Source organism: Pristiophorus japonicus, chromosome 8, assembly GCF_044704955.1.
Source record: "Pristiophorus japonicus isolate sPriJap1 chromosome 8, sPriJap1.hap1, whole genome shotgun sequence".
In the NCBI taxonomy this organism is placed as follows: Eukaryota; Metazoa; Chordata; class Chondrichthyes; family Pristiophoridae; genus Pristiophorus; species Pristiophorus japonicus.
The window spans coordinates 199,876,482-199,900,505 of record NC_091984.1 but is presented as its reverse complement, the minus strand read 5'-3'; the positions used below and the strand labels follow the sequence as shown (position 1 = coordinate 199,900,505).

General features: G+C 43.2%; 2 protein-coding genes across 2 annotated transcripts in view; one reads left to right on the top strand and one right to left on the bottom strand.

The window, feature by feature from the left end:
• sart3 (spliceosome associated factor 3, U4/U6 recycling protein) overlaps positions 1-16,592 on the top strand; it is a 46,764-nt gene extending 30,172 nt beyond the window's left edge. Inside the window, exons 11-19 of the mRNA XM_070887771.1 lie at positions 1,298-1,356; positions 6,147-6,256; positions 6,892-7,004; positions 8,674-8,750; positions 10,365-10,524; positions 11,751-12,193; positions 12,714-12,866; positions 14,138-14,325; positions 15,962-16,592. Coding sequence (XP_070743872.1) covers positions 1,298-1,356; positions 6,147-6,256; positions 6,892-7,004; positions 8,674-8,750; positions 10,365-10,524; positions 11,751-12,193; positions 12,714-12,866; positions 14,138-14,325; positions 15,962-16,151 — 1,493 coding nt within the window. The 3' untranslated portion in view covers positions 16,152-16,592. The remainder of the gene's footprint in view (positions 1-1,297; positions 1,357-6,146; positions 6,257-6,891; positions 7,005-8,673; positions 8,751-10,364; positions 10,525-11,750; positions 12,194-12,713; positions 12,867-14,137; positions 14,326-15,961) is intronic.
• Positions 16,593-19,082: 2,490 nt separating this feature from the next.
• On the bottom strand, positions 19,083-23,777 carry ficd (FIC domain protein adenylyltransferase). The gene is made up of 2 exons (XM_070887770.1): positions 23,475-23,777; positions 19,083-21,508 (listed from the first exon to the last, which is right to left on the bottom strand). The coding sequence occupies exons 1-2, from the start codon at positions 23,689-23,691 to the stop codon at positions 20,427-20,429; spliced, it is 1,299 nt and encodes a 432-aa protein (XP_070743871.1). The 5' UTR covers positions 23,692-23,777; the 3' UTR covers positions 19,083-20,426.
• Positions 23,778-24,024: the final 247 nt, after the last annotated feature.

Sequence of the window (24,024 nt, the reverse complement as noted above, 5' to 3'; positions counted from 1 at the left end):
ACTCAGTTATTGCTATACACGTATTCTTCCAGCTGTGTTTTAGAGTAGATTAAATTATTTTACTTGTTGCAGATGTTGAGTTAATGGGTGTGTAGTTTCCTGTGTCAGAATTGTTAACTTTCTAAATATAGGGCACCATGTTTGCTTGCCTTCAGTTTTGCAGAACCTCAACAGTGCCCAGTGAATAAATTATTGAGCACTAGTGAAGATCTGCAGGACTGGAATTAGATAAACACTTGGAATAAATGTATAGGTAAATAGAATAGTTATGCACAGTTGGCTGAATTACCTCCTCTTCTACTGAAACCTCTGTGATTTGTGATGATAGCCAGTGTTCCACTAATTCCTCCCTGGTGTCCTTCAGAACCTTACAATATGTACCTCTGACCCAGAGGATTTTTGTTGGTCTCGAGTTCCTTGATCAGGTGCCTCTGCCACGCTGACTTTAAACTTCTCTCGGGTACTGAACGTACTATAGAAATTGGATAGCAAGTTAATATTTTGATCTTTAGTGAATATTTCTAGAAAATATTCTTTTAATGTTTCAATTATTTTGACTTCACCAATACTTTTGCTTTTCACAAACCTCCTTTTTATCTATTTTATTGTTTTGCAGGAAGAACATTTTAATATTCCACTGATTGCTAGCTAAGGATCACTAGCCCCTAGAAATTCCATTAGTTCTATGTTATGGATGTTATCGTTGAATAGAAATGACTAGAGTATATGACACCGGCTCAAAAATCAGCCCCGTACCACATTCAATGGCTTTAATTCTGTTGCCTCACTTTGGAGAAAATGAAGGCAGCTATTCTAGGAGGGAGAGTTGGCATTGTACTTGTGGCAGTTCAGTTCATGAGCGCAGGGAAGAAATAACATTTTAAATGTTAATGGCCCTCTTTAGAGTATTTGTTACAGCTGCATTCTATTATTAAGCACTGCGGCACAAGTTCCTTGCTCAGTGTGTGGTGTTGTGCGTCACTCGCGGTAAACATATTTATTACGCACGTCACGTTTCAGCAGTTTACAATTGTTAATCCCCTCGGCCTTCAGTTAAATGTGTTGATTTTTGTCCCTTGTATAATTCAGGAAAGATGAAGATATTTGGCTGCTACCTATATCTAGTCTTTACAGTCCCGCTCAGGACATTGCTGGCTGGGTTCCTAATTCCATCTAGTATTTTTCCTTGGTTTGAGAGTTAATTCGATTTATTCACTAGATCAGTTGTATTCAGTCTTTTATGCAGTGTTTTTTCTGTGGCTAATAAAAACTGAAGTTACTTCTGGCCTTCCTGCAGGATACAGTGAGAGTGGTGACCCCTCATGTACAATTTTACAGAATTGGGCGAGGATTGAGGTAAGACTACACGTGGAACCTGGGGGCTTTTGAGAAAATATTTCAAACCGTAGTAAGCAATAAGGAAGCCAGTGATACAATCCTAGAACATGTAATCCCAAATACAAAGGGAGTGTATTGAGGTACATGTAGTGCCTTTGGGAATGGTAGCTCTATCTTCATAAAGGTAATTCAATGATTTCTGGATTAATTTGGATGAGGCTTTTGGCTTGTCTGTTTTGTCTTCTGGAAACATTTGAGGGAGGGGGAAATCAGGTCTCAGTAAACTCTGTTATAGGCAGCAATGTATGTTTCAGATCAGTTCCCAGCAGTCTCTTATCATTCGCCCATTCATTCTATTTGCTTTAATGACCATCCCAGGTAACTTATTCTAGATGATAATTACCCGTTGTGTGAAATACTTTGGTCTGGATTCCCTATTTACTCCTAATATCCTTATTTTTAAATTGTAAATATTTAAAACCTTTGGGCTAGACTTGCGGTTTTCGGCGAAAATGGTAGTTTTACGCCAAAATTAACGTTTTTAGAAAGAACCTTCAGCCTTTACGTATGCAATCGGTAAAGTCAGTGTTGCACGAGGATTCGCAGCGCAAACCGTGAATTTCGGCAACTTTAGTCCGGCGCCGGTAACAGTGGGAAAAAACAAAAAACAAAAAAATTGCAAAAAACATTCACAAAACATTCAAAAAACCCTTATCTACTAAATCGCTCAAAAATAATTAAAAAATAAAAACTTTAACTTACCTTTTTGCTGCTGGCAGGGCTGCAACAGCAGGTTTGACCCTGTTGGTATTCCGGGCATGGTGTAAGGGTTGGGAGAGTGCCGAAAGTACGACGGTAACGCAATCTGCGGCATTTCACGTTTGCGCACCTCTCCCCAGTGCCACCCCAAAGAGGTGCCCGAAGATCCTGCCGACCAGGTTTTCGCCGCGGAGGGTCAAATCGCGGCGAAAACCTGGTTGCAAAGTCGGCGAAAATCCAGCCGATGTGTGAATACTTTGTCTGGGTCAACTTTGTCAATCATTTTATAAATCTGAAAAATTCTACTAAGTCTCTTTCCCATTGAGTAGATGATTTCTATGTGACAACATATTATTGAGGTCAGGACAGAGACAACATTCCCTGATAACCAGCCCACATTATTAAATTGTTTGCACATACTTATTTCCATGTATATGTCTACAGTGTACCCCACTGCAGACATACAGCAACCAACTCTTGCTCGTGATGAGTCTGGGACTCGGGTGGGGGTGGTTTATGCAGCCCTTTTATCTGGATTGCCCCTGTGGAGAATACCTCTACATAAGAAATTATCTTCCACTGTTTGCAGGAGGGATCTGCTCCCATGTTGAGGTTTTGCATATTTTCTGTTTTTACCCCTCTCTCAGCTGGGCTGCTTGTGCTGGGAGGAAACTTGCTTCCACAAGATCATAATGGCTTGCTTCCAGTTTACTCAAATCACACCATGTAGATGCATACCTCACATCTCTGGGATTTCAATAGCTTGCCCTTATTCTGTCCCGTGACAATGGTGAATCATCTGTGGGAATATATGTGCAATATATTGCTGTTGGAGATCAGCCTTGCTTAAATTGGGTTTGAATATACATGAACATAAGGGAGCGAGACTTTGTACATAACTGGTTGTTTTCTCACAAGTTCACATGGTCATCTTTGTTCAAATATTTTGCAGATATTTACGTATGTGTTTATGTATTTGTGTTCTATGTTATTTAATTCCATATTATACAATAGCTGAGACCTGTACCTGGAGCACACAGGTAAAGCAGCTCCCTCCCCAGAAAAACAGCACAAACGTTTTGGGTCTTTTCTGTCCTTATCTTAGATACTCTGGCTTCTGTATTTTAGATTAATCTCGTAGGCGCGTTCTTAGCCACTCACAATTTCACGAGTACCTTCACTAGTCCTGTTAGCTAGGTATACTTTGGTAATATGTCCAGGTTAACAAACAAGATCTTTCTTTAAAAATGTCTTTGGCTACTAGATCTGTCCTGTGCATCCATAGGATCATTCTCGCATCTTCAAACATTGTGGGCTCAATTTTCCCCAAAGGTTTTTTTTTGGCGTACTTGAAGAGTTACGCCCATTTTTTGGGAGCCCAAATACGCCAAAAAAAAATGTTCTAATTTTCTCCATTGGATTTCTTCATTTTGGTGTGGCCTAACCTGTCCTTTAGTTTTGGGGGTGGAGCCTGGATCTGCGTCAAAAACATTGGGTCTGCCGTAGTAACGAGGGACACAATGCAAGCAAAGTGAAATAAACAGCCAGCTCCCAATACATTAATAAAACACATTGCCCCCCCGCTCTCTCTCTCCGTCTCTGTCTCTGTGTGTGTCTGGGCACCTGCTGCACTTACCTGCGCCGATTTCCTAAATTGATTGGGGAAACTGTGGTTTTTTTAACTTAGGCCAAAAAAAGCAGCCTGCTCAAAAAAAACGGCACAAATCACTGGGGAAAATTGAGCCCAAACAGAGCATCACACCAGAGTTGTTTCAGAGCTTAGCTATCAAGTGAATTTATAATATATTTACAGGAGATATACATCAGCTCCCCAAAAGGAAAATAATAAATATAATCTGTGCTAAACATCATTATAGTGAATCTTTATCTTTATTTTCAGCATTCTTTTCATCTTCTAGCCATAGCAACTGCTGAAGCTATATGACCTCACTTATCTCTGAAAATTCCAAGCTGACTCAATAATTTGAACATTCCAGCTTAATTAACTGTTACTCAAATAATTGCCAGGTCTCCTTGGATTTGAATTAGATTCATCAAGGACACAAATTATCCAGTTTTGAGTTTCTTCCTCATCTGCAAATTCAAAAGCTTCATTATTACCAGCGTACATTACTGACTTCAGCCACTTTTCCTATATATAAGTTGTGCAAAGGGTATCTAGGTGATTTGTCAGATTAAAAGTGTTTGTGGGGGGTGGAGGAGGAGGAGGAGGAACTGGCAATGTGTGTATCTAGAGATGAGGAAGAATGGTCTGTGCTGTGTTTCTGGGGAGGTAGCTACTTTACCTGTGTGTTCCTGGGGAGAGAAGGTTTGCCCTACATATATTTTGGAATTAGTTCAGTTGGTTTATGCTGTTCTTGAAACACTCTCATCCTCAGGCCCACACCTCACAAGCTACTCACCCTCATCCTCCAAGGCACAAACTAATTACCCTCGTCAGCAGCGACACAGTGTAAACCACCCTTACTCAATGTGTCGCTGCTGATGAGGGTAATTAGTTTGTGCCTTGGAGGATGAGGGTGACTAGTTTGTGAGGTGTGGGCCTGAGGATGAGGGTGACTAGTTTGTGCTGTGTGGGCCTTGGAGGATGAGGGTGTCTGGTTTGTGAGGTGTGGGCCTGAGGATGAGGGTGACTAGTTTGTGTCCTATGGCCCTGAGGATGAGGGTGACTAGTTTGTGCCCTATGGCCCTGAGGATGAGGGTGACTAGTTTGTGTCCTATGGCCCTGAGGATGAGGTTGACTAGTTTGTGTCCTATGGCCCTGAGGATGAGGGTGACTAGTTTGTGTCCTATGGCCCTGAGGATGAGGGTGACTAGTTTGTGTCCTATGGCCCTGAGGATGAGGGTGACTAGTTTGTGTCCTATGGCCCTGAGGATGAGGGTGACTAGTTTGTGTCCTATGGCCCTGAGGATGAGGGTGACTAGTTTGTGTCCTATGGCCCTGAGGATGAGGGTGACTAGTTTGTGTCCTATGGCTCTGAGGATGAGGGTGACTAGTTTGTGCCCTATGGCCCTGAGGATGAGGGTGACTAGTTTGTGTCCTATGGCCCTGAGGATGAGGGTGACTAGTTTGTGTCCTATGGCCCTGAGGATGAGGTTGACTAGTTTGTGTCCTATGGCCCTGAGGATGAGGGTGACTAGTTTGTGTCCTATGGCCCTGAGGATGAGGGTGACTAGTTTGTGTCCTATGGCCCTGAGGATGAGGGTGACTAGTTTGTGCCCTATGGCCCTGAGGATGAGGGTGACTAGTTTGTGTCCTATGGCCCTGAGGATGAGGGTGACTAGTTTGTGTCCTATGGCCCTGAGGATGAGGGTGACTAGTTTGTGTCCTATGGCCCTGAGGATGAGGGTGACTAGTATGTGCCCTATGGCCCTGAGGATGAGGGTGACTAGTTTGTGCCCTATGGCCCTGAGGATGAGGGTGACTAGTATGTGCCCTATGGCCCTGAGGATGAGGGTGACTAGTTTGTGTCCTATGGCCCTGAGGATGAGGGTGACTAGTTTGTGCCCTATGGCCCTGAGGATGAGGGTGACTAGTTTGTGCCCTATGGCCCTGAGGATGAGGGTGACTAGTTTGTGCCCTATGGCCCTGAGGATGAGGGTGACTAGTATGTGCCCTATGGCCCTGAGGATGAGGGTGACTAGTTTGTTTCCTATGGCCCTGAGGATGAGGGTGACTAGTTTGTGTCCTATGGCCCTGAGGATGAGGGTGACTAGTTTGTGTCCTATGGCCCTGAGGATGAGGGTGACTAGTTTGTGTCCTATGGCCCTGAGGATGAGGTTGACTAGTTTGTGCCCTATGGCCCTGAGGATGAGGGTGACTAGTTTGTGTCCTATGGCCCTGAGGATGAGGTTGACTAGTTTGTGCCCTGTGGGCCTGAAGATGAGGATGACTAGTTTGTGCTGTGTGACCCCAGGGATGAAGAGAGGTGGTTTGTGCTGTGTGTTTGATTATAGGAGGGTTGAACAGTATTATGATTATTGCTTGCCCCTTGTTTGTGTGCTTACAATTTAAAATTCCTTTCTAGGCAAGACTCTGTAAAAATATGCAGAAAGCTCGGGAACTCTGGGATCGAATAATGACCAAAGGGAATGCAATGTACGCCAACATGTGGCTGGAGTATTGCAATTTGGAGCGGTAAGAGCATCAGTCTCGTCAAACAACAGTTCACTTAATTTTCACAAATTGTCTTCCATCCTGTCCTTAAGGCACTGGTTGATGAGAGTATGGTGTACGGGCAGTGGGTGCTCTTCAGTACCCTGCCCAAATGGCCATTCTTCACATAATGTATCCCTGGGGTGGGCTGTACCTGAACGGTGTGGGAACCAAGGTCTGTAGAAAGAACTTTAAACTAGTAAACCGGGGAGGGGAGGGGGGCGGGGTGGGGAGTGTTTAGATGGATATAGTAGTAACCTAAAAAAAAAATTTAAAAGAAGGAATGAGAACTAAGGTCATAGGAACATATAGAGATAAAAATAATATAAATACTCAAGGAACAGATTAGGTTATAGGAATTATTAATAAAATGCCTGATTAAAAATCAAGCAAATGTAATGAAAAGTAAGAGCATATTATTAAAACAATGATTCTGGCCACTGGGATAGCAAGGAAACACAATTGTGACCTTAGAAAAATGCATGTTACAGCAAAGATAGAGTGAGTGGATCTGTGGATTCTGTCACAGTGCCGAAACTGCCACTGCTTGTATGTGCATTTGCATACATTCACAAAACATTCACTATATTGTCTCTTTGCACGTTGTTATGTTGTAGAGCTCATGGTGATCCCCAGCACTGCAGAAAGGCCTTGCATCGGGCAGTACAATGTACCACCGACTATCCTGAGCATGTCTGTGATGTGCTGCTCGCCTTCGAGAGGGTAGAGGGTAAGTGAGTGTATAATGTTAAGTGTCCGATTAAAGAATTCCGGAGGCCTTAGAGTATATTATACGGCTGAAAATGAAGTGAAGGTGTGTAATGTGAAAGTGAAGCTGTTAAAACAGTCGTACTGGCTGAGTAAAGAACTACTTAGGTGGATAAAGTAATATGAGATTAACTTATATGACTTTGGATTGAAATATGTGAAATTATATTTTTGAGACTGAGACTTGTTTCAAAGGCTGTGGATGAGGGAGCCTCAAGGAAATAATTGGCATTCTGCCAGGAGCATCTTGCTCTCGGGGACCCCTTGCAGATACTGTCACATTCCCATGGACTCCTTGCAAATGTTGATGGACTCCTTGGAACTACTTGCAGATATTAACACTTTACTAGGATCTCCCCCCCCCCCATTACAAATATTGACCTATGTAACAGTGGTGGCTGCTGAGAAGCTGTATCTGACTGTTTCAAATGAGTGTGACTTTGTCTTGTCAGAAGACAGATTGTTAGGGAAGGCTACATTCCTTGAGAGCCAAGATTCAGGAACTGATCTCCGGACAGTCAGAGGGTGTTACTATTGAACGACGTCTGGTCCTACAGGTGTGGAAGGTTCTTTCCTAAGCCACAGAACAAGTGTCCTTGACCAGGGAAGCTTTGAGTTCTTCTTCTGTTAGTTTATAGTTCCAAAGAAATGGAGAGGTTTCTGACGCATTCTAGCCCCAAGAATCCTGAACTTGAAAGGTACCAATCCCTGCTCTATTAATTGGCCGATTCCAGCCTCTTGTGGAAGCGCTGCAATGCCCATGGTCTAAGGCAGGAAAAAAAACATCAAATATTCCTGCTCCTGATCACTGTCCAGTCACTCTGGGTAGAACATATTTGTGTGTGGATGTCAGGTAAGGACATCCTGTACACTCACAGGATGTTACAGTGCAAAGTTACCAAACTTACAAGAATAAATTCTGCTCTCCTGATGGTACTATTTGGAAAAGAGTTGAGTTATCCCAATATCCCGGAAACATTCCTCCTTCATTCAGCACCACTAAAAACGATTATCTGATCATTCATTCATTCATTTGCTGTGTTCAAATTTAGCTGCCATATTTACCATATAACAGGTGCTTTACTTCAAATGCACTGGTTATAATTTGTTGTAAACATCCGGAAGATGTGATATGGTGTTATATAAATGGAAGTTCTCTCTCTCTTTTCTCCTATCCTGAAGGGTTTCCAAAGGCACTAATCACGCTTTGGTACCTAGGCCAAGTGGCCCTGATTCATGTGTGACCTTTGGCAGTAAGCAGGAACTAGACTGAAGAGGCATCACAGCTGAATCTGATCTTATCCTTACCCAGTGTCCAACATACACCATCAGCAGGTGTCACTGGCTAGCAATCAGGAACCAAGGTTGACTATCTCCTTGCAGCCCAGGCACTGAGGTTAATTGTAGGAGTCTAACCAACACTCTGACGCAGTCCCAGTCCCGGGATCAAACCTGGCCTGTATGGTTCAGCTACTCCCTGGAAACATTTGCTGAGCTGCATGGAGTCAATCCTATTGGCCAAGTTTAACACTGAAGCATCTCCGTCAGTAATTTAAGAGCGCCTTCCAACAGGATTCCTGAAACTCGTTCTGAGTTGTACAAACACCTTTTATCCCTCTCTCCTTTTTCAGGCTCTCTGGAAGATTGGGACCTAGCTGTAGAGAAGACGGAGACCAGACTTAACCGAGTTAATGTGCGGAGAGCTAAAGTTAGTATATTGTGAATTGTGCTTTCTGCCAGTGTGACGTCACTTTTGGAAATACCAATGCCGGGGTGCAATAATTAGTCACCTCTGTCGGGGATGCACTGAAATCATTGATGTGCATAGTACATTAAGGGAGGCTGACCATAGGAAGCTGTGTAGGGGCGGCTTGGAATGTCTCACCCTCTGAATTCCCCTTCAGTGTGTTCATTAAGATTGGAGACTCCATTACTAGAGAATTGAGGTCTTTTCCACTTGGCACTGATGGCCATCATTGTGTACTCCCAGTTATGGTACAGTACAAGTTTGACGCTGAGTAAAGCTCCTTCTACACTATACCATGAAGTGATCCCGGGTCAGGTGCTGTGTGCTGGATGACTCCCCAGTCAACATAGTAGACAATACAAGTTCTGTGACAAATGGGGAGTTTTGTCACATTTTGGATCAGAAGGAAGTTTGTGTTTTTGTAGCTAACTCTGAGGAATGGCTTGGCTAGTTCAAATTTTGATTATGGCAAAAGCCAATTTAATTGAATACACAATCCTAGGAGACTTTAAGACAAACAATGTGTTATAGGATTCAGCACGGCGAATGTCTTCATTGCAGATTAAAAAGAAAAAAAAATACAAATATTGGAAATCTAAAATAAAAACAGAAAATGCTGGAAATAAATAGCAGATCAGTTAGCATCCATAAAGGGAAACAACAAGTTTTAATGTTTGGGTCTATACCTTGCATCAGGACGGAGAAGTAGAGGCTGATCAAAATAAAGATAAAAGGGGGAGAGGAGAGAATTAACCGATAGGTCACTAAAATACTACAAATGCTAGAAACCTGAAATAAAAGCAGAAAATGTTGGAAGTACTCAGCAGATCAGGCAACATCTGTGGAGAGAAACAGTTAACATTTCAGCTCGATGACCCTTCGTCAGAACTAATGAGCCAGTTGTGGATGGGGAGTAAATGGATTAAATGACTTGCTAACTGCTTAATGGAAAGTGGTCAGTTGATGTAAAAAATCATCAGTGATGGAAAGACATACAAACAGGCAAATGGTTGCGAACGGGAAAAGATGTGGGAGTGATCCGCACAAACGAAAAAAGGAATGTGTCTGAAAATAAAACCCCACAGGGCCATTAGTCTATGAAACAATTGGGTCAGTCCATTGGTGTGGACACTCTGCCAGCACTTTCTTGTGATGAAAGGTTGTCCATCCCATACGCCAACCCCGGCCAGGCCAACAGCAGACTCGCCCCACGTGACCACCAGTAAAGGAAATAGGGAAAGCAGGCAGCAACCAGGCTCTCAGCACAAGCTTCAGGAGCAGTATCTCATCTTCTGGATAGTCGTGAGCCTCTAGTCTGAACACTGACTTTAGTAGCTAAAAAAACTTTAAATTCTTTAACAGTTTATTAGGTGAATAGCAGCTGGTTTTTGTGGGGGATAGATATGATTGGGCAATATACATTAATTAGCTATCTAACGAGTTCGTACTCTTCCCTCTCACTCAACTAGGCTACACCGAAATTAGCCGTAAATATTATTAAAAGAAAAAGAAAATCCACCTTGATGTGAATTCTGTTTTTTAACTCCAAATTTTAACTCTTAATATTTTACCCAGGCTGCAGAGAAGGAAGCCCTGCTGACAAAACAGGAAGAGGAGAAAAATGCGCAGCGGAAGAAAGGCAGATCTGAAAAGAAAGCTGCAAAAAAGGCCCAGAAACAGGCATTACCTGGAGACAAACGCAAAGCAGATGAGGAGGAATGGGGTGCACAATTAGGTATGACACCCGATGAGAAGACTGCAGCTCATGGAGTTAATGAATGAGCTCTATTCTGTATGTGCCAACATTTTAAAGAGAGAAAATCTGGTAGAATGGGACAGTAATGAGAGGGCAAGAATTTGTTTTAAAACTAACATGGGGAAATTTTAAACTTTTGTTCTCACAGCCTTATGGAGAAATGCTGTTATATCAAATATACCACACAACTCCTCAGTTTTCAGCGACAGGCTCTTATGGTGAACAGATATAATTTAGCGATAGCTGTTGATTAGTTATCTAAATGCATTTATATATACTGAACAAGTGAGAGGAGACGGTACAAAGTGCACTTACATAATTTCCAGTCTCAAATATCAATTGACTGGGGAATTTAGTACTGAGTAACTAACCACTCAACAGGACCTGGTTGGAACAGGATTTTCCTGTTTCAGAACTCCCTCATTTACTTCTACACTCACAAAAGTATGCCAGACCATACTGGAATATGTGCTGTTCAGTTAGTAACAGATTTCCCCTGTGGATTTGAATCAGAGAATTTATAGCCCATTCGGCTCGTCGTGCCTGTGCTGGCTTTGTGAAAGCGCAGTCGTGCTTAGTCCCACCTCCCCGCTTTTTGTCCGTAACCTTGTAACTTCCTCGTGCTCAAAGAACCTACCCAAGTCGCATTTAAAATTATTTATGGAATCCGCTTCCACCACATTTTCAAGTAGAGTATTCCCGATCCCGACAACGCTGATTGAAAAACATTCTCCTCATTTCCCGTCTAGATCTTTAGCTAATGATTTAAAACTACGACCTCTGGTTATTGACCCACTCACCAGACAGAGTAGTTTTCCTCTATCTACTCTATCAAAACCTCTCACCAGCTTGTTAGCTTCTATTAGGCCACCTTGTCTGTTTCAAGGAGAACAGTCCTAACTTTTCCAACCTCTCTTCATAAATGAAGTCCTTCATCCCTGGTAACATCCTGATAAACCTCCTCTGTACCCTTTCCAAGGCCTTTACATCTTTCCTGAAGTGAGGTGCCCAGAATTGTCCTCAATACTTCAGCTGAGGCGTAATCAAATCACAGATTTAACTCTGGTTTCTACTATATTTTGTCACTAGTGGGCTTGTATTCTGGCTTGGGCAGGCACCCCTGTTGCTTTAGTTTTTTTCCTATTCTCCTGCCCCATTTATAGCCGCAAGAGGAGATTTCTAATGATTCATCTTTTGAATTTCAGATCAACCAAATAAAAAGCCTCGAGCTGGGGAACTGGAAGAGGATGAGGAAGATATGTCGGCAGAATGTGGTCTGTTTGGTCGTAAAAGCAATGCGAAGCCCCTGGAGTCTCCAGCATTGCAAAAACAAAAAGCTGTAGCTGCCACAAAGAACAAAGTTCTTCACGATAACAGCAAAGATCACCTGACTGTGTTTGTCAGTAACCTCTCATACTCCATGCCCAATCCTGAGGAAAGGCTGAAGGAAATGTTTGAAAGCTTTGGCCAGATTGCAGAAATCCGCCCTGTTTACAGTAATCGGGGACATTTTCGAGGATATTGTTATGTGGAGTTTAAAGAGGAGAATGCGGCAACAAACGCCTTACGGCTTGACCGCCAGGAGTTGGAGGGCCGGCCAATGTTTGTTTCACCTTGCATCGACAAAACAAAGAATCCAGAATTTAAGGTACTGCTTTTGATATCTGTCTTATGATTTTGTTGTTTTTCTACGATTTCCCTTGCCTTGTGCAACTTTTCTTTCAAGAAGTTCCAATTAGCCGAAGTGAAAGGACCTATTTAACCACAGGTCCTGTCAGCAACACTTCTCAAGCTCACTGCCTGCAGGGTATCTCTATCCCATTGGCTTGTTTGTGATATGGTTCGAAACAATATTGTACAAGCTACATGATGAAGTGCAACTCTGATGGAATTTTGCTCTCATCTCAAGATTTTCTGAGATGTTTCCTTCAATCCTCATGCAGACCTTTGTTTCCTCATGCATTTTGTAACAATGTATTCTCATTTACTCACGTGCTTTGTCACGGATTCTGATATTTTCTGGTAGCCACTATTTTGCAAATCTTGCAAGGCAGCAATGAAGGGCTGAATTTTTCAGGATCTACTGCATTGAACAGAAGCAGCAGAACTTTAACGAAATGTGTTTTTAACAGTGTAAGTCTTCATGTTTTGTGTGCTTTCTTCTCCAGGTGTTTCGGTACAGCACCAGCCTAGAGAAACACAAGGTTTTTATATCGGGTTTACCGTTCTCCTGCACTAGAGAGGACCTGGAGGAGATCTGCAAAGAGCATGGAATCCTAAAGGAGATCCGTCTTGTCACTAATCGCTCTGGAAAACCAAAGGTACATCCTCTTGCACAGTAGCCTATTGAGAAGGCGGTGTATGGAGCTCATCTATGAAGCAAGAACCTTTCAGATCTTGAGCAAATGCTGAGTAACTTCCTCTCTCTGGATAATTGATAAATTTCAAAGGAACTGTGTGTCCATAGGCACATAAACTGTAGATATTAAATCGCCTCGCCTTATCAGTAACGAATCTTGACTGGCCAAGCTGGCTTGTGTTGGGTTTCCTGTGAACGCTCATGTCGGCTGAAAACTACTTGTCCTGCTTTGGGAGATTAGAGTCTCTGGTGCACACTCTGCTGCAGTGCTGGAGAACCATGAAGTTAGAACAGTAATTGCAATATGCTGCAGACATCTAACACAAAATTAGCCCAAAACACCTATCCTGTAGACTGGAATGCCAGATTTGAGGCTCACAATTTTTAAAATTAATTCCTGGGATGTGGGCATCATTGTCAAGGACAACATTTATTGCCCATGCCTAATTGCCCTTGAGATGGTGGTGATGAGCCGCCGCCTTGAACCACTGCAGTCCCCATGATGAAGGTTTTCCCACTGTACTATTGGGGAGTGAGTTCCAGGATTTTGACCCAGTGACAATGAAGGAACAGCGATATATTTCCAAGCCAGGATGATGTATGACTTGGAGGGGAACTTGGAGGTGATGGTGTTCCCATGTGCCTGCTGGCCCTTATCCTTCTATTGGTAGAGGTCATAAGAACATAAGAAATAGGAGCAGGAAAAGGCCATACGGCCCCTCGAGCCTGCTCCGCCCATGGGTTTGGAAGGTGCTGTCAAAGAAGCCTTGGCGAGTTGCTGCAGTCTATCTTGTAGATGGTACACACTGCAGCCAGTGCGCCAGTGGTGGACGGGGTGCCAATCAAGCGGGATTCTTGAGTGGTGTTGTATTTGTACATTCACCTCCCCAGCCCCCCAGAAATGAAAACTACCGTAAGCTATAAAGCTTGCCTGCTGTCACTTGAGTCCATGTAGAGGATCTGTGAAGACCATTTTCTTTCTTTTTTACAAAGGCAAAATACTGCAGAAGCTGGAATTTGAAATAAAAACAGCTGTAAATCTCCAGCATTTTTTGTTTTTATTTCTGTCTATCTTTGTATTCTCTGGCTCTGAATGTTTTAACGAAGTTTGTATTGGTTGATGAGTGACTGGTCCCATTCATTAGCAACTCAAATATGAATTAGTTACACCCTAGCTTTTTTTAATTTGAGATTTCTTGAGTTTGAATAACATTTAAATGACTTTTGTTTCAGGGTCTGGCATATGTTGAATACGAAAATGAAGCCCAGGCCTCTCAGGCTGTTCTTAAGTTGGATGGAATGATGGTTAAAGATCACACGATCAGCGTGGCCATCAGTAATCCTCCACAGAGAAAGCAGACTACGAAGGTTGAAACTGGCAGACCTTCTGGTTCGTTGCTTCCTCGGCAGGTGTATGGAGCGTAAGTGCTGATCAAACTGTTAGAAAAATTGAAGCAGCTAATGTGGGTGATAGTTAGAATTAGTGACCAGGTTAGTTGCCCATCTAAAGCTGGTTAAATTATCCAGAAATTCATCTGCAAGTACCATCTGAATGAGGTACAGTCTGTAAATGATGCCTGTTTGCATTTGTTTTGAATGCAGGCTCCTGTTTCATACGTGTCTCCATTTTATTTAGTCTATCCTTTGTGCGCTATAAACTAGGATAGATTCAACCATTTGTACCTGGGTGCATGTGTCAAAAACTAGCGATGCAAATGATTAGACAGTAATGTGTTCTCTTTTGTCAAAGTTCATTTTGAAGTTAGTAATGTCTATTTAGAGAGGAACAGTGATATTTACTTTGTAAAATTGACTTTTTGCAGTTTAGAAGTTCAACCATTCCTTACTGGAAACAATTCTGATTGTGTCCTCTCCTACATATGAACATAGGAACAGGATGCAGATTAGGAAAGTATTGGATATAGGAATAGTATTTAAGTGGTGAGGAAAGGATTGTGGGGGTAAATGATGCATCGTGGAAAAAAATGTGTGTCTGGGGAGAAATGGGGAAGAAGCTGCAGATTGTTGTGGCACGGGGACGGGTTTGGTGCAGGCAAGGAAATGTTTATAGCCAAAATAAGAACTGATGAGGTCAGTAATTGCAACCTTGGAGGGACTAGTTTAGCCAGGGCTGGGGTGGCCGAGTTCAGTGTAGGGGGAGGTTGAGTGAGGGATATAATGACCATGAAGAAGATGACTGTGCAGTATGAGTTTCAGTGCAGGTTGCAATCACATATATATAGGGATGGTATTTCAGCAATGGAAAGTGCCAGAGCTTAAGAGATGAGAAGCTTAAACAGTGCTGGAAATGTAAGGGAACAGGCTAAGATAGGAATGAAGATGAGAGCCACTAGTATGAGGGTTAGGGCAAGGAATGTAATGAAATGTACAACTGGGGTAGGACCTCAAAACAGCATTTGAGCTTTCAGAACCTTGATGTCAGTGCACTTATCTAGAAAGAGATTGGGGAGAACAGATATTTTCTATGAGAGGGCGCTGAGCACCTCGAGTCTCAACGCCGAGAGCATGCAGGAATCAAGTGCAGACAGCGGAAAGAGCGTGCGGTGAACCAGTTCCACCCCCCCCTTCCCTCAACGATTATCTGTCCCACTTGTGACAGAGTCTGTGGCTCTTATATTGGACTGTTCAGCCACCAAAGAACTCACTACAGGAGTGGAAGCAAGTCTTCCTCGATTCCGAGGGACTGCCTATGATGATGATTAGTATTGGAGTGGAAATTGGGATGAAGAAAATTGAGTGCCAAATATAGTGACAGGAAAAGGAGAATGGAGATGGAGTGGGCAGGGAGCCGATCAATACAAACATAGACAAGCTCCAATCCAGAGTGGCAGCCAATATGCCCACATGGGTGGACTGAATGGGAACCTTGGCTTAGATGTACAAAACTGAGAGATAAGCTGTGGATAGTGACAAAAATCTTTTAAATAGGGCTTGAGAATGAAAATTGACTGTCCAGGGCCTGCTAAGTGGTCAAAGTTTGGGAACTTCTTGTTGATTCATGTGAATTATCTCATATCAATTGTGATGCTTTTCTAGGAGGGGCAAAGGTCGAACACAGCTTGCACTTGTACCTCGTGCATTACAACGCTTGCCTGTATCAGGAGCAAATACTGAAAATGGCACATTGAGGAATCAGGTTGGCAACGCGAAGGATGATTCCTCTCTTGTGGGAGAGACCAAAAAGATGACCAATGCAGACTTTGCAAAGATGCTGTTGAAAAAGTAACCCGTGATTACAGCATTCACAGTTAAACTGCTGTGTAAAAAAAAAATCTGAACTGCCTCTACGGAAACCATTTTGCATCCTTAGGCATACGGACAGGGATTCGACTGAGCAGCGCTGAACTGTAAATAATCTCAATGATTTTTTTTTAAAAAAGAGTTTGACAAGTGTTAAATATCCTTGATGGAAGCTCCACATTGCTTTTCTCTGTCAGAATTTTTTAAGCAGTTGCTCTATTGTATTTACAGAGAATGGCTTGTATGTGTTTTATTTACAATATTGTCTGTTTTGTAGTTTTAAATAATTACCCTGAAAGCTACTGTTACTTTTCATTCTTTTTGCCCAAGCGTAGCAGGATCACGGGACCGTTACTTTCGACCTCGTCGTTTGATATTGTTGGCTGTGCTATTTTTTGTTCTTGATTAAATGTTTTAGATAATTGCATTATAATGCAATGTTGGTTAAAGATTAAGACTGGGTAAAAACAAGTTCCATTGGTTCAAGGTGAACATAGTGTGTTGATGTTTAAAACAAGGTACCAATCTGATCAAGCAATATTGACATCACTCATTGGATGTCCATAATGGAGTGCACACCCTTTTGCAAATTCTTCTTCCAGGTTGGGGGAAAAAAAAAGAGAATGCAAAAAGACAACAATGGTATCTTTGGCTTGAAGGTGACATAGTTGAGTAAGATTGGAACCAAGTCAGCTTGATGTGGAAGATTCAGTAATCGTGATACCTGAACCACACAGACCTATCGTAGGCATTATTGACAGAGGGCTGGAATTCTTCCCACTAGTTAACCTTCAGTGAGTAAGGGTTGTCCACAACTCTTTTGGGGGGACAAAAATAACCATTAAATCAAGTGCCCCCCAGTCTGGGGGACACTTTCCAGTTGCCCTTTTTTAATGTTTTTGTGTGTGTTTTTTTGGGGCTTTAAAAGCATAAATTATTACAAGTGCCCCCTATAAAAGGGGAGGGGGACACACAAAACCCAGCAATTAAAACACATTAAACTTTAAAACATATAAAATCAAATTAAAATTTAGTTGCCGGGGGTAATAATGCACTCCAGTCTCTCACGGAAGGCCGCGAACGTACCGGTGAGGGTTGTCCACAACTCTTTTAGGAGACAAAAATAACCATTAAATCAAGTGCCGCCCGATCTGGGGGACACTCCAGACACTTAACTGCCCTTTTTTTTTGTTTTTTTTTTGGGGGGGGGGGGGTTTGTGTTTTATTTTGGGCACTAAAATCATACATTTTACAAGTGCCCCCTACAAAAGGGGAGGGGAACACTAAAACCAGCAATTAAAACAAATTAAACTTTAAAACAAATTAAACTTTAAAACATAAAATCAAATTAAAATTTGGTTGCCGGGGGTGATGATGCACTCCAGTCCCTCTGGCACGTACCGGTGAGGGTTGTCCACAACTCTTTTGGGGGGTACAAAATAAACATTAGATCGAGTGACCCCCTGATCTGGGGGACACTCTAGACACTTATAACTGCCCTCTTTTTTAAAAAAAAAGTGCTTTTTCTTTCCTTTTGTGATTTTTTTTTTGGGCATTAAAATCATAATTTTCAAGTGCCCCCTATAAAAGGGGAGGGGGACACTAAAACCCAGCAATTACAACAAATTAAACTTTAAAAGAAATAAAATCAAATTAAAAGTTGGTTGCCGGGGGTGATGATACACTCCAGTCCCTCCGGCGCCCACCTCTCGCGGAAGGCCGCGAGCGTACCTGTGAGGGTTGTCCACAACTCTTTTTGGGGAGTACAAAATAACTTTAGATCGAGTGCCCCCCGATCTGGGGGACACTCCAAACATTTCGCAAGGCCCTTTTTTTTGTCTGTTTTTTAAAAAATATTTTTGTAGATTTTTTTGGGGGGCTCTAAAAACATAATTTACAAGTGCCCCCTATAAAAGGGGAGGGGGACACTAAAAAGGGTTGTCCACAACCAGCAGGTCCCTGTACAGGTGTTCTGTACATTTGTAGTTGATTAGGCCCAGTGGGTGGATATTGTTGCCGTAGTAAAAGATTTAAAAGTACTTTTCAAAAAACACACACAACTAAAATGTCAGTTTAAGCTTACAGGAGAGGTACAAGTTGAAATTGGGTTGTTTTCTGGCAGGTCACATTGTTTTCAGTCCCCACTACAAACTCCGTTCCCTAACCACTGACTCCATCTCCTCTCCCCAATTCTTGTCCGAGGCTGAACCAGACTGTTCGCAACCTTGGTGTCATATTTGACCCTGAAATGAGCATTCGACCACATATCTGCAGTATAACAAGACCGCCTATTTCCACCTCCGTGTCCCCGCCCTTGCCTCAGCTCATCTGCTGCTGCAGCCCTTGTTATTGCTAGGCTCGACTATTACAACTCATTCCTGGCTAGCCTCCCCCATTCTACCCTACATAAACTGGAAGTGATCCAAAACTCATCTGCCTGTGTCTGAACTCTCACTAAGTCTCACTCGCCCATCACTCCTGTGCTCGCTGACCAACATTGTCTTCCGGTTAAGCGTTGCCTTGATTTCAAATCCCTTCATGGCCTTGATCTTGTGCGTGCGCCCCCCCCCCTGCCCACTTGAGATGTCTGCCCTCCTGAGCATCTCTGATTGTAAACACTCAACCATTGGTGGCCATGCCTTCTGTTGGCTTGGCCCCAAACTCCAAAACAGCCCGCCTCAGACCCTCCATCCTCCTTTAAAACCTTCCTTTTTGATCAACCTTTTGGCCACCTGTGTTAATTTCTACTTGTACAGCTTGGTGTCAAACTTTTATCACAATATCCCTGTGATGTGCCTTGGGACGTTTCGCTATGTTAAAGGCACAGTCCAGAGAATTAAACCCAAGTCTAAAAAGGGTCTGTGCACCCCCCATCCTTTGTGCTGCATCAACCTGCCAAAAGAAAAATTGAAGGACATTGTGAATGGCAAAATATTTTATTCATCTTAAATACTATGTGTATATACTATGTTTTAACAACCTGTTTAAATAGGGTTTATTTATACAAAGTGCAATTTCAAATTGACAGGAACATCAATCAAGCTACAATCATTTGGGTTACTGTCCAACAAAGTTTGTGCCACACTAGTTCTTCGGCTCTAATCCTTGTAATTTTAAAAAGATGACCAGAAATGGTGAAACAAAAATACCTAATTTCTGCTGTATCCACAGCAACTGATGAACTGAAAGGACCACATTCAAATCTTCTCTTGGAATTCCAGCAGCTGGATAAAATTTAACAGGGGTATGAATAACCTGTTGCCATTTTAGAATTGTTTTCATCAACCTATAACCTTGTTTAGTATAAAACAAGAATGGCGATATTAAAATCACAGCATTCATCCCAGCTTCGCTACATGCTGCAAGTAAGAGGCTGGTTGGAAAAACTCAGTTTGATTTTTTTCAATCTATGGGATGTGTTGAAAGAAGACTGCCAGCAAAAAAACATCTGCTCCTGGACACCAAACATGAATTCACTCAAAAAACTGCTTGTTGCTCATTTGTGAGTGACCAGCTGTATCTCTCTTCCAGCTTGGGGTGGGGGGCGGAATCTAACCAGTAGAGCTCCTGCTACTCAAGTATTGAGACAGGGGCCAGTCAATAAACATAGGTGTTGGAATTCACAACCCCTATTTTCCAGCAAGTTAGGAGAATCCTGCCTCTTTCAGTTGTTTCCTCTCCCCACCCCCCAACTGTGCAGATGACATTTTATTTAGCTGTTGAAAGTACACATGATCCAATCCTTCATTTATGTTCACATTTTTAATATTCAAACAACTTTGTTCAAATAAATTTTCAGCAGACCATGAAAAATTGGCACTGTAAAGAAATTTATAATCCAGGGGGAGGAGAGATGCAGTGTGTGTGGGTCACAGAGCAGCCTACAAAATACAGTCCCAATTAACTTGTAACAGCCAGGTTCAGCAATGTGACCAATTTAAATCACATCCTGTACAACCCACCTTGAAATAATCCAGAATACTTCACAAAGTGAAGCTCATCAGATGTGTTTTTGGAGCTCTAATCTGCAGTACCTTACAGACTGGAAAGTAACCAGCATTCCAAGAGCAGAAATGCAAACATGCACAAACTGGTGCAAGGTCACTCGATAAAGCCAAGTGAAAGCCTAACACACAAAACACGCCAGTAAAGAACTTGGCAAGTTTCTGAAGGAGAGAAATGTTAACTAAAGTTTACACTGATGATGATCACACCAACTCAACCAGAGTCCATAAATAAGGTCGTGGAGCAATGAGACATGTTAGTTTTTAACTAGAATGGTTTGTGTATAATCTGAATGGTTTGGATTAGCTTCAGGTAAACCTTTATCAACAGAGTGATCGGCTGTTGCAATCAGCAGTAAGTCAAGTGTCATTTCTGTGCATTTTCCAATAAAGCGGATAAATGGCCTTACATCTCCCTCGTTGGCCAAGTCTAAAGCACTGTAATACTCAGCCCGCTGCTCCTTGCGGATGGTGACCGGTGGGTAACCTGCCTGCATTAGAATAAGATTCATCAGTAATCGAGCAGTCCTTCCATTCCCATCGACAAAGGGATGGATGTAGACGAGCTTATAGTGTGCAAGGGCAGCAAATTCAACAGGATGTAGACCCATTGCCTCTTCAGAATTTAACCACTGGACAAGCTCCTGCATTTGTTTCTTTACATCTCTAGGATGGGGAGGGATGTGGTGACCCACAAAGACTTGATTGGTCCGAAATCTTCCAGCTTCTACAGGGTCAACATATCCTAAAACTCTTGTGTGAATCTGCAAAATATCATCAATATTAACAGATCCAATTCTGGACACTAGAGACTTGTTGAGATATTTCATGGCTGCATCAACCCCAATAACTTCATTCTGTTCCACCAGGCTCTTCCCAGGCACAGCGTATCTGGTTTCGATGATGTGCCTGATTTCAGATAGGGTCAGTGTATTCCCCTCGATAGCCACAGTGTGATAAATATGATGGTAATAACTTTCTTCCATCACACGGTGCAGTGCTGCATTCCCTTTGGGTATAGCCATCAATTTTTTAACTTTCCGGTCAATAATACTAAAGTGCCTTTGGTCAATTTCTTCCACCAGCGGTAATGTCCTGTCACGGTTGACCAGTGCCTTCTCGTCGCATGGCGAAATGGTCAGTGCTTTTGTATACAAATGGTCAGCTTGAATAACGTCCTTATCCTCTTCTAAGAAGACACCCAATTCATTCAAAGCATCTACAAAATTGGGATCCATATTGAGGGCGTGCATCAATAGTTTGTGAGCCTTCTCTCGCTTCCCCAGTCGCTTCATCTCCAGAGCCTGGTGCAGAGCAGCTTTAGCTTCTAACTGGACTTCTGAAATTAAAATTCAGTTTGTAAATTAGATGTGGCCTAATGTACCTTGTGGTGTGGCATGGAGCCAGAATTGTGGACATTATTATTTGAATATTACAAGGGAACATGTTAACCCATTATAATCATACCCTCAGCCAACTGTAACCCATTACACCAGGCCCCACAGATTGTAACATGAATTTTTGTTTACCAGTATCTGGTTGCAGAAACCAGGAACAAGTCATCTGCCCAGCAGATATTCAACAGCTGGGAAAACAACAAAAAGCAAAACTTGGGGACTTGCCCTGATGGCTCAATGGATATGCACCATGTAATGCTGCACAGAGCCAGACAACAAAGATTATTAAAACTGATAAATCACTGCAGCTTGGAAAGGGTTCGAGGTTGAATCTATTAATGTATTATTTCAATTTTTCAAAAAAATTGCCAGAATCTCTGTCAAGGCAAGCACATGGAACAAAGAATCCAACAGCATTCAGTATGACACAATTTACCAGGCAGCATATAGTACAGAGATGGATGAGACAGGCTCACCGTCACAGTGGCCATTTTACCCAATCAAATCACAGCACCAGCTGGGCTGAATGTGATACTGTCTTTTAAAGGATGTTAGATTCTCACAGACCAAAGGGAAGATATGCTTTCAAATGGCACTCATTTATTGACATTTTCTGTCACCTTTCATACTTAGTAACCAATAACTAAATCATTAGAAAAAGTGACTGGTTACCAGGTACACGACTGCAGGGGAGGCTGAGGCAATTTCCTCCGGGAGCTGAACAGCATTTGGCAGGCTCAGTGGGGGTGGACACTAACTAGCAAATTCAAAAAGAAACCACCTTCCAACCATCCTTAGAACATTTTAAAATTCAATCTGCTAGTGTCACATTGCTTTAAGCACTTATTAGATAAACAACAGTGCAAATTATCAACTTATTGAATCAATATATCTGAAATGGATAATGGTAGTCAAACTTTTGGACATACCTATAAAATATTTTGGACCTATATATATATATATAAAATATAGGTTATATGCAAGTTACAGCCCTCTGGAACAGCTTGATAATTCCACCTCTAACATCAGCTGCCTCAGACAATCTGCTGCTGAAAACCTTATCCATACTTTTGTTACCTTCAGACATGACTATTCCAATGCTCTCCTGGAGGCCTCCCATCTACCACCCTCCATAAACTTGAGCTCATCCAAAACTGCGTATCTGAACTTGCACCAAGTCGCATTCAGCTATCACACCTGAAAGTTAAAATTGTCATTGTGTTTAAATCCCTCCATGGCTATGCCCCTCCCCATCTTGGTCACCTCCTCCCATCCTACAACCCTCGGACTCTACGCTCTCCAATTCTAGCCTCCTGTACATCCCTAACTTCCATTGGCAGCCGTGCCTTTAGCTCTCCAGGTCCCAAGCTCTGGAATTCCATCCCAAAACCTCGTCACCTTAAAACCTCGACCAAGCTTTTGGCCACCTGTCCTAATGTCGTGTTTGACTCGATGGCAATTTTTGCCTGATTTCGCAAATTCGCTGCCGCGTTTTCTACAACAGTGACTACACTTCAAAAGTACGTCATTGGCTGTAAAGCACTTTGGGACATCCTGAGGCCGTGAAAGGCGCTATATAAATGCAAGTTTTCCTTGTTGCGTCCTAAAAGGTCTGTAGTATGTCCACATTTATCACATTCAGCGTGCTACCAACTGAGCCACCGCCAACACTGCTGAGGAAGTCCACACTGGGCACCCACTAATAGTGTCGCTGAAAGTTGATATCGCCCAGTGATGTGGAGCAACACTGGGCTGACACTCCCTTCCCCGGGGTGAGCGAGAACCCGGCTCCCCGCCACACGATCCAATGGCCGGCGTGTCTCAGGGAGCCCCGAGAGTCGGCCCCATCATCCGCACACTCCCAACTCGGTTACTCGCGGTGGACCCCCGCCCCGCCGGAGCTCTTACCCGGCCCCGCTTTCGGTCGAAAGGCCCAGGCCTCGCCCAGTTGGCTCAGCTCCACACCGCTGTAGGTCAGACTGAGCCCGGTGTTCGTGTCCCCGCCGTGCCCCACGTCCAAGAGGCGGCACCGCAGCAACCAAAAGCCGCCCCGCAACTGCGGGAAAAGCACAGCGGCCAGCAGTACGGCCGCTGCCACGGAAACGCGCCTGACCGTCAGGCCCATCGCGTCGGCGCCGGGGCCACCGCGGGCCGCCAAGCCACAACTTGCTCACCGCCCCGCCTCCACGGCGTTCATTGGTAGGCTGGCGGCAGAGCCGGAGCTTCCCAGCCGCTAATTGGTCATCATACACGACAATCAGGTCTGTGAGCCAATGAGGGACAGCAACGTCGCCAGCGCTCAGCCAGTCGCCACAGTGCAACGTGTTAGTGACTACGCATGCTCTAAACCGGGCCACCGGAGTGCAATATTGCAGCATCAATGGACGGGGATACCGAGGGGAAGTCATTGCATAGCGGAGTAACGCCTTGCCATGGCACTCCACCGAAATAACTGGAA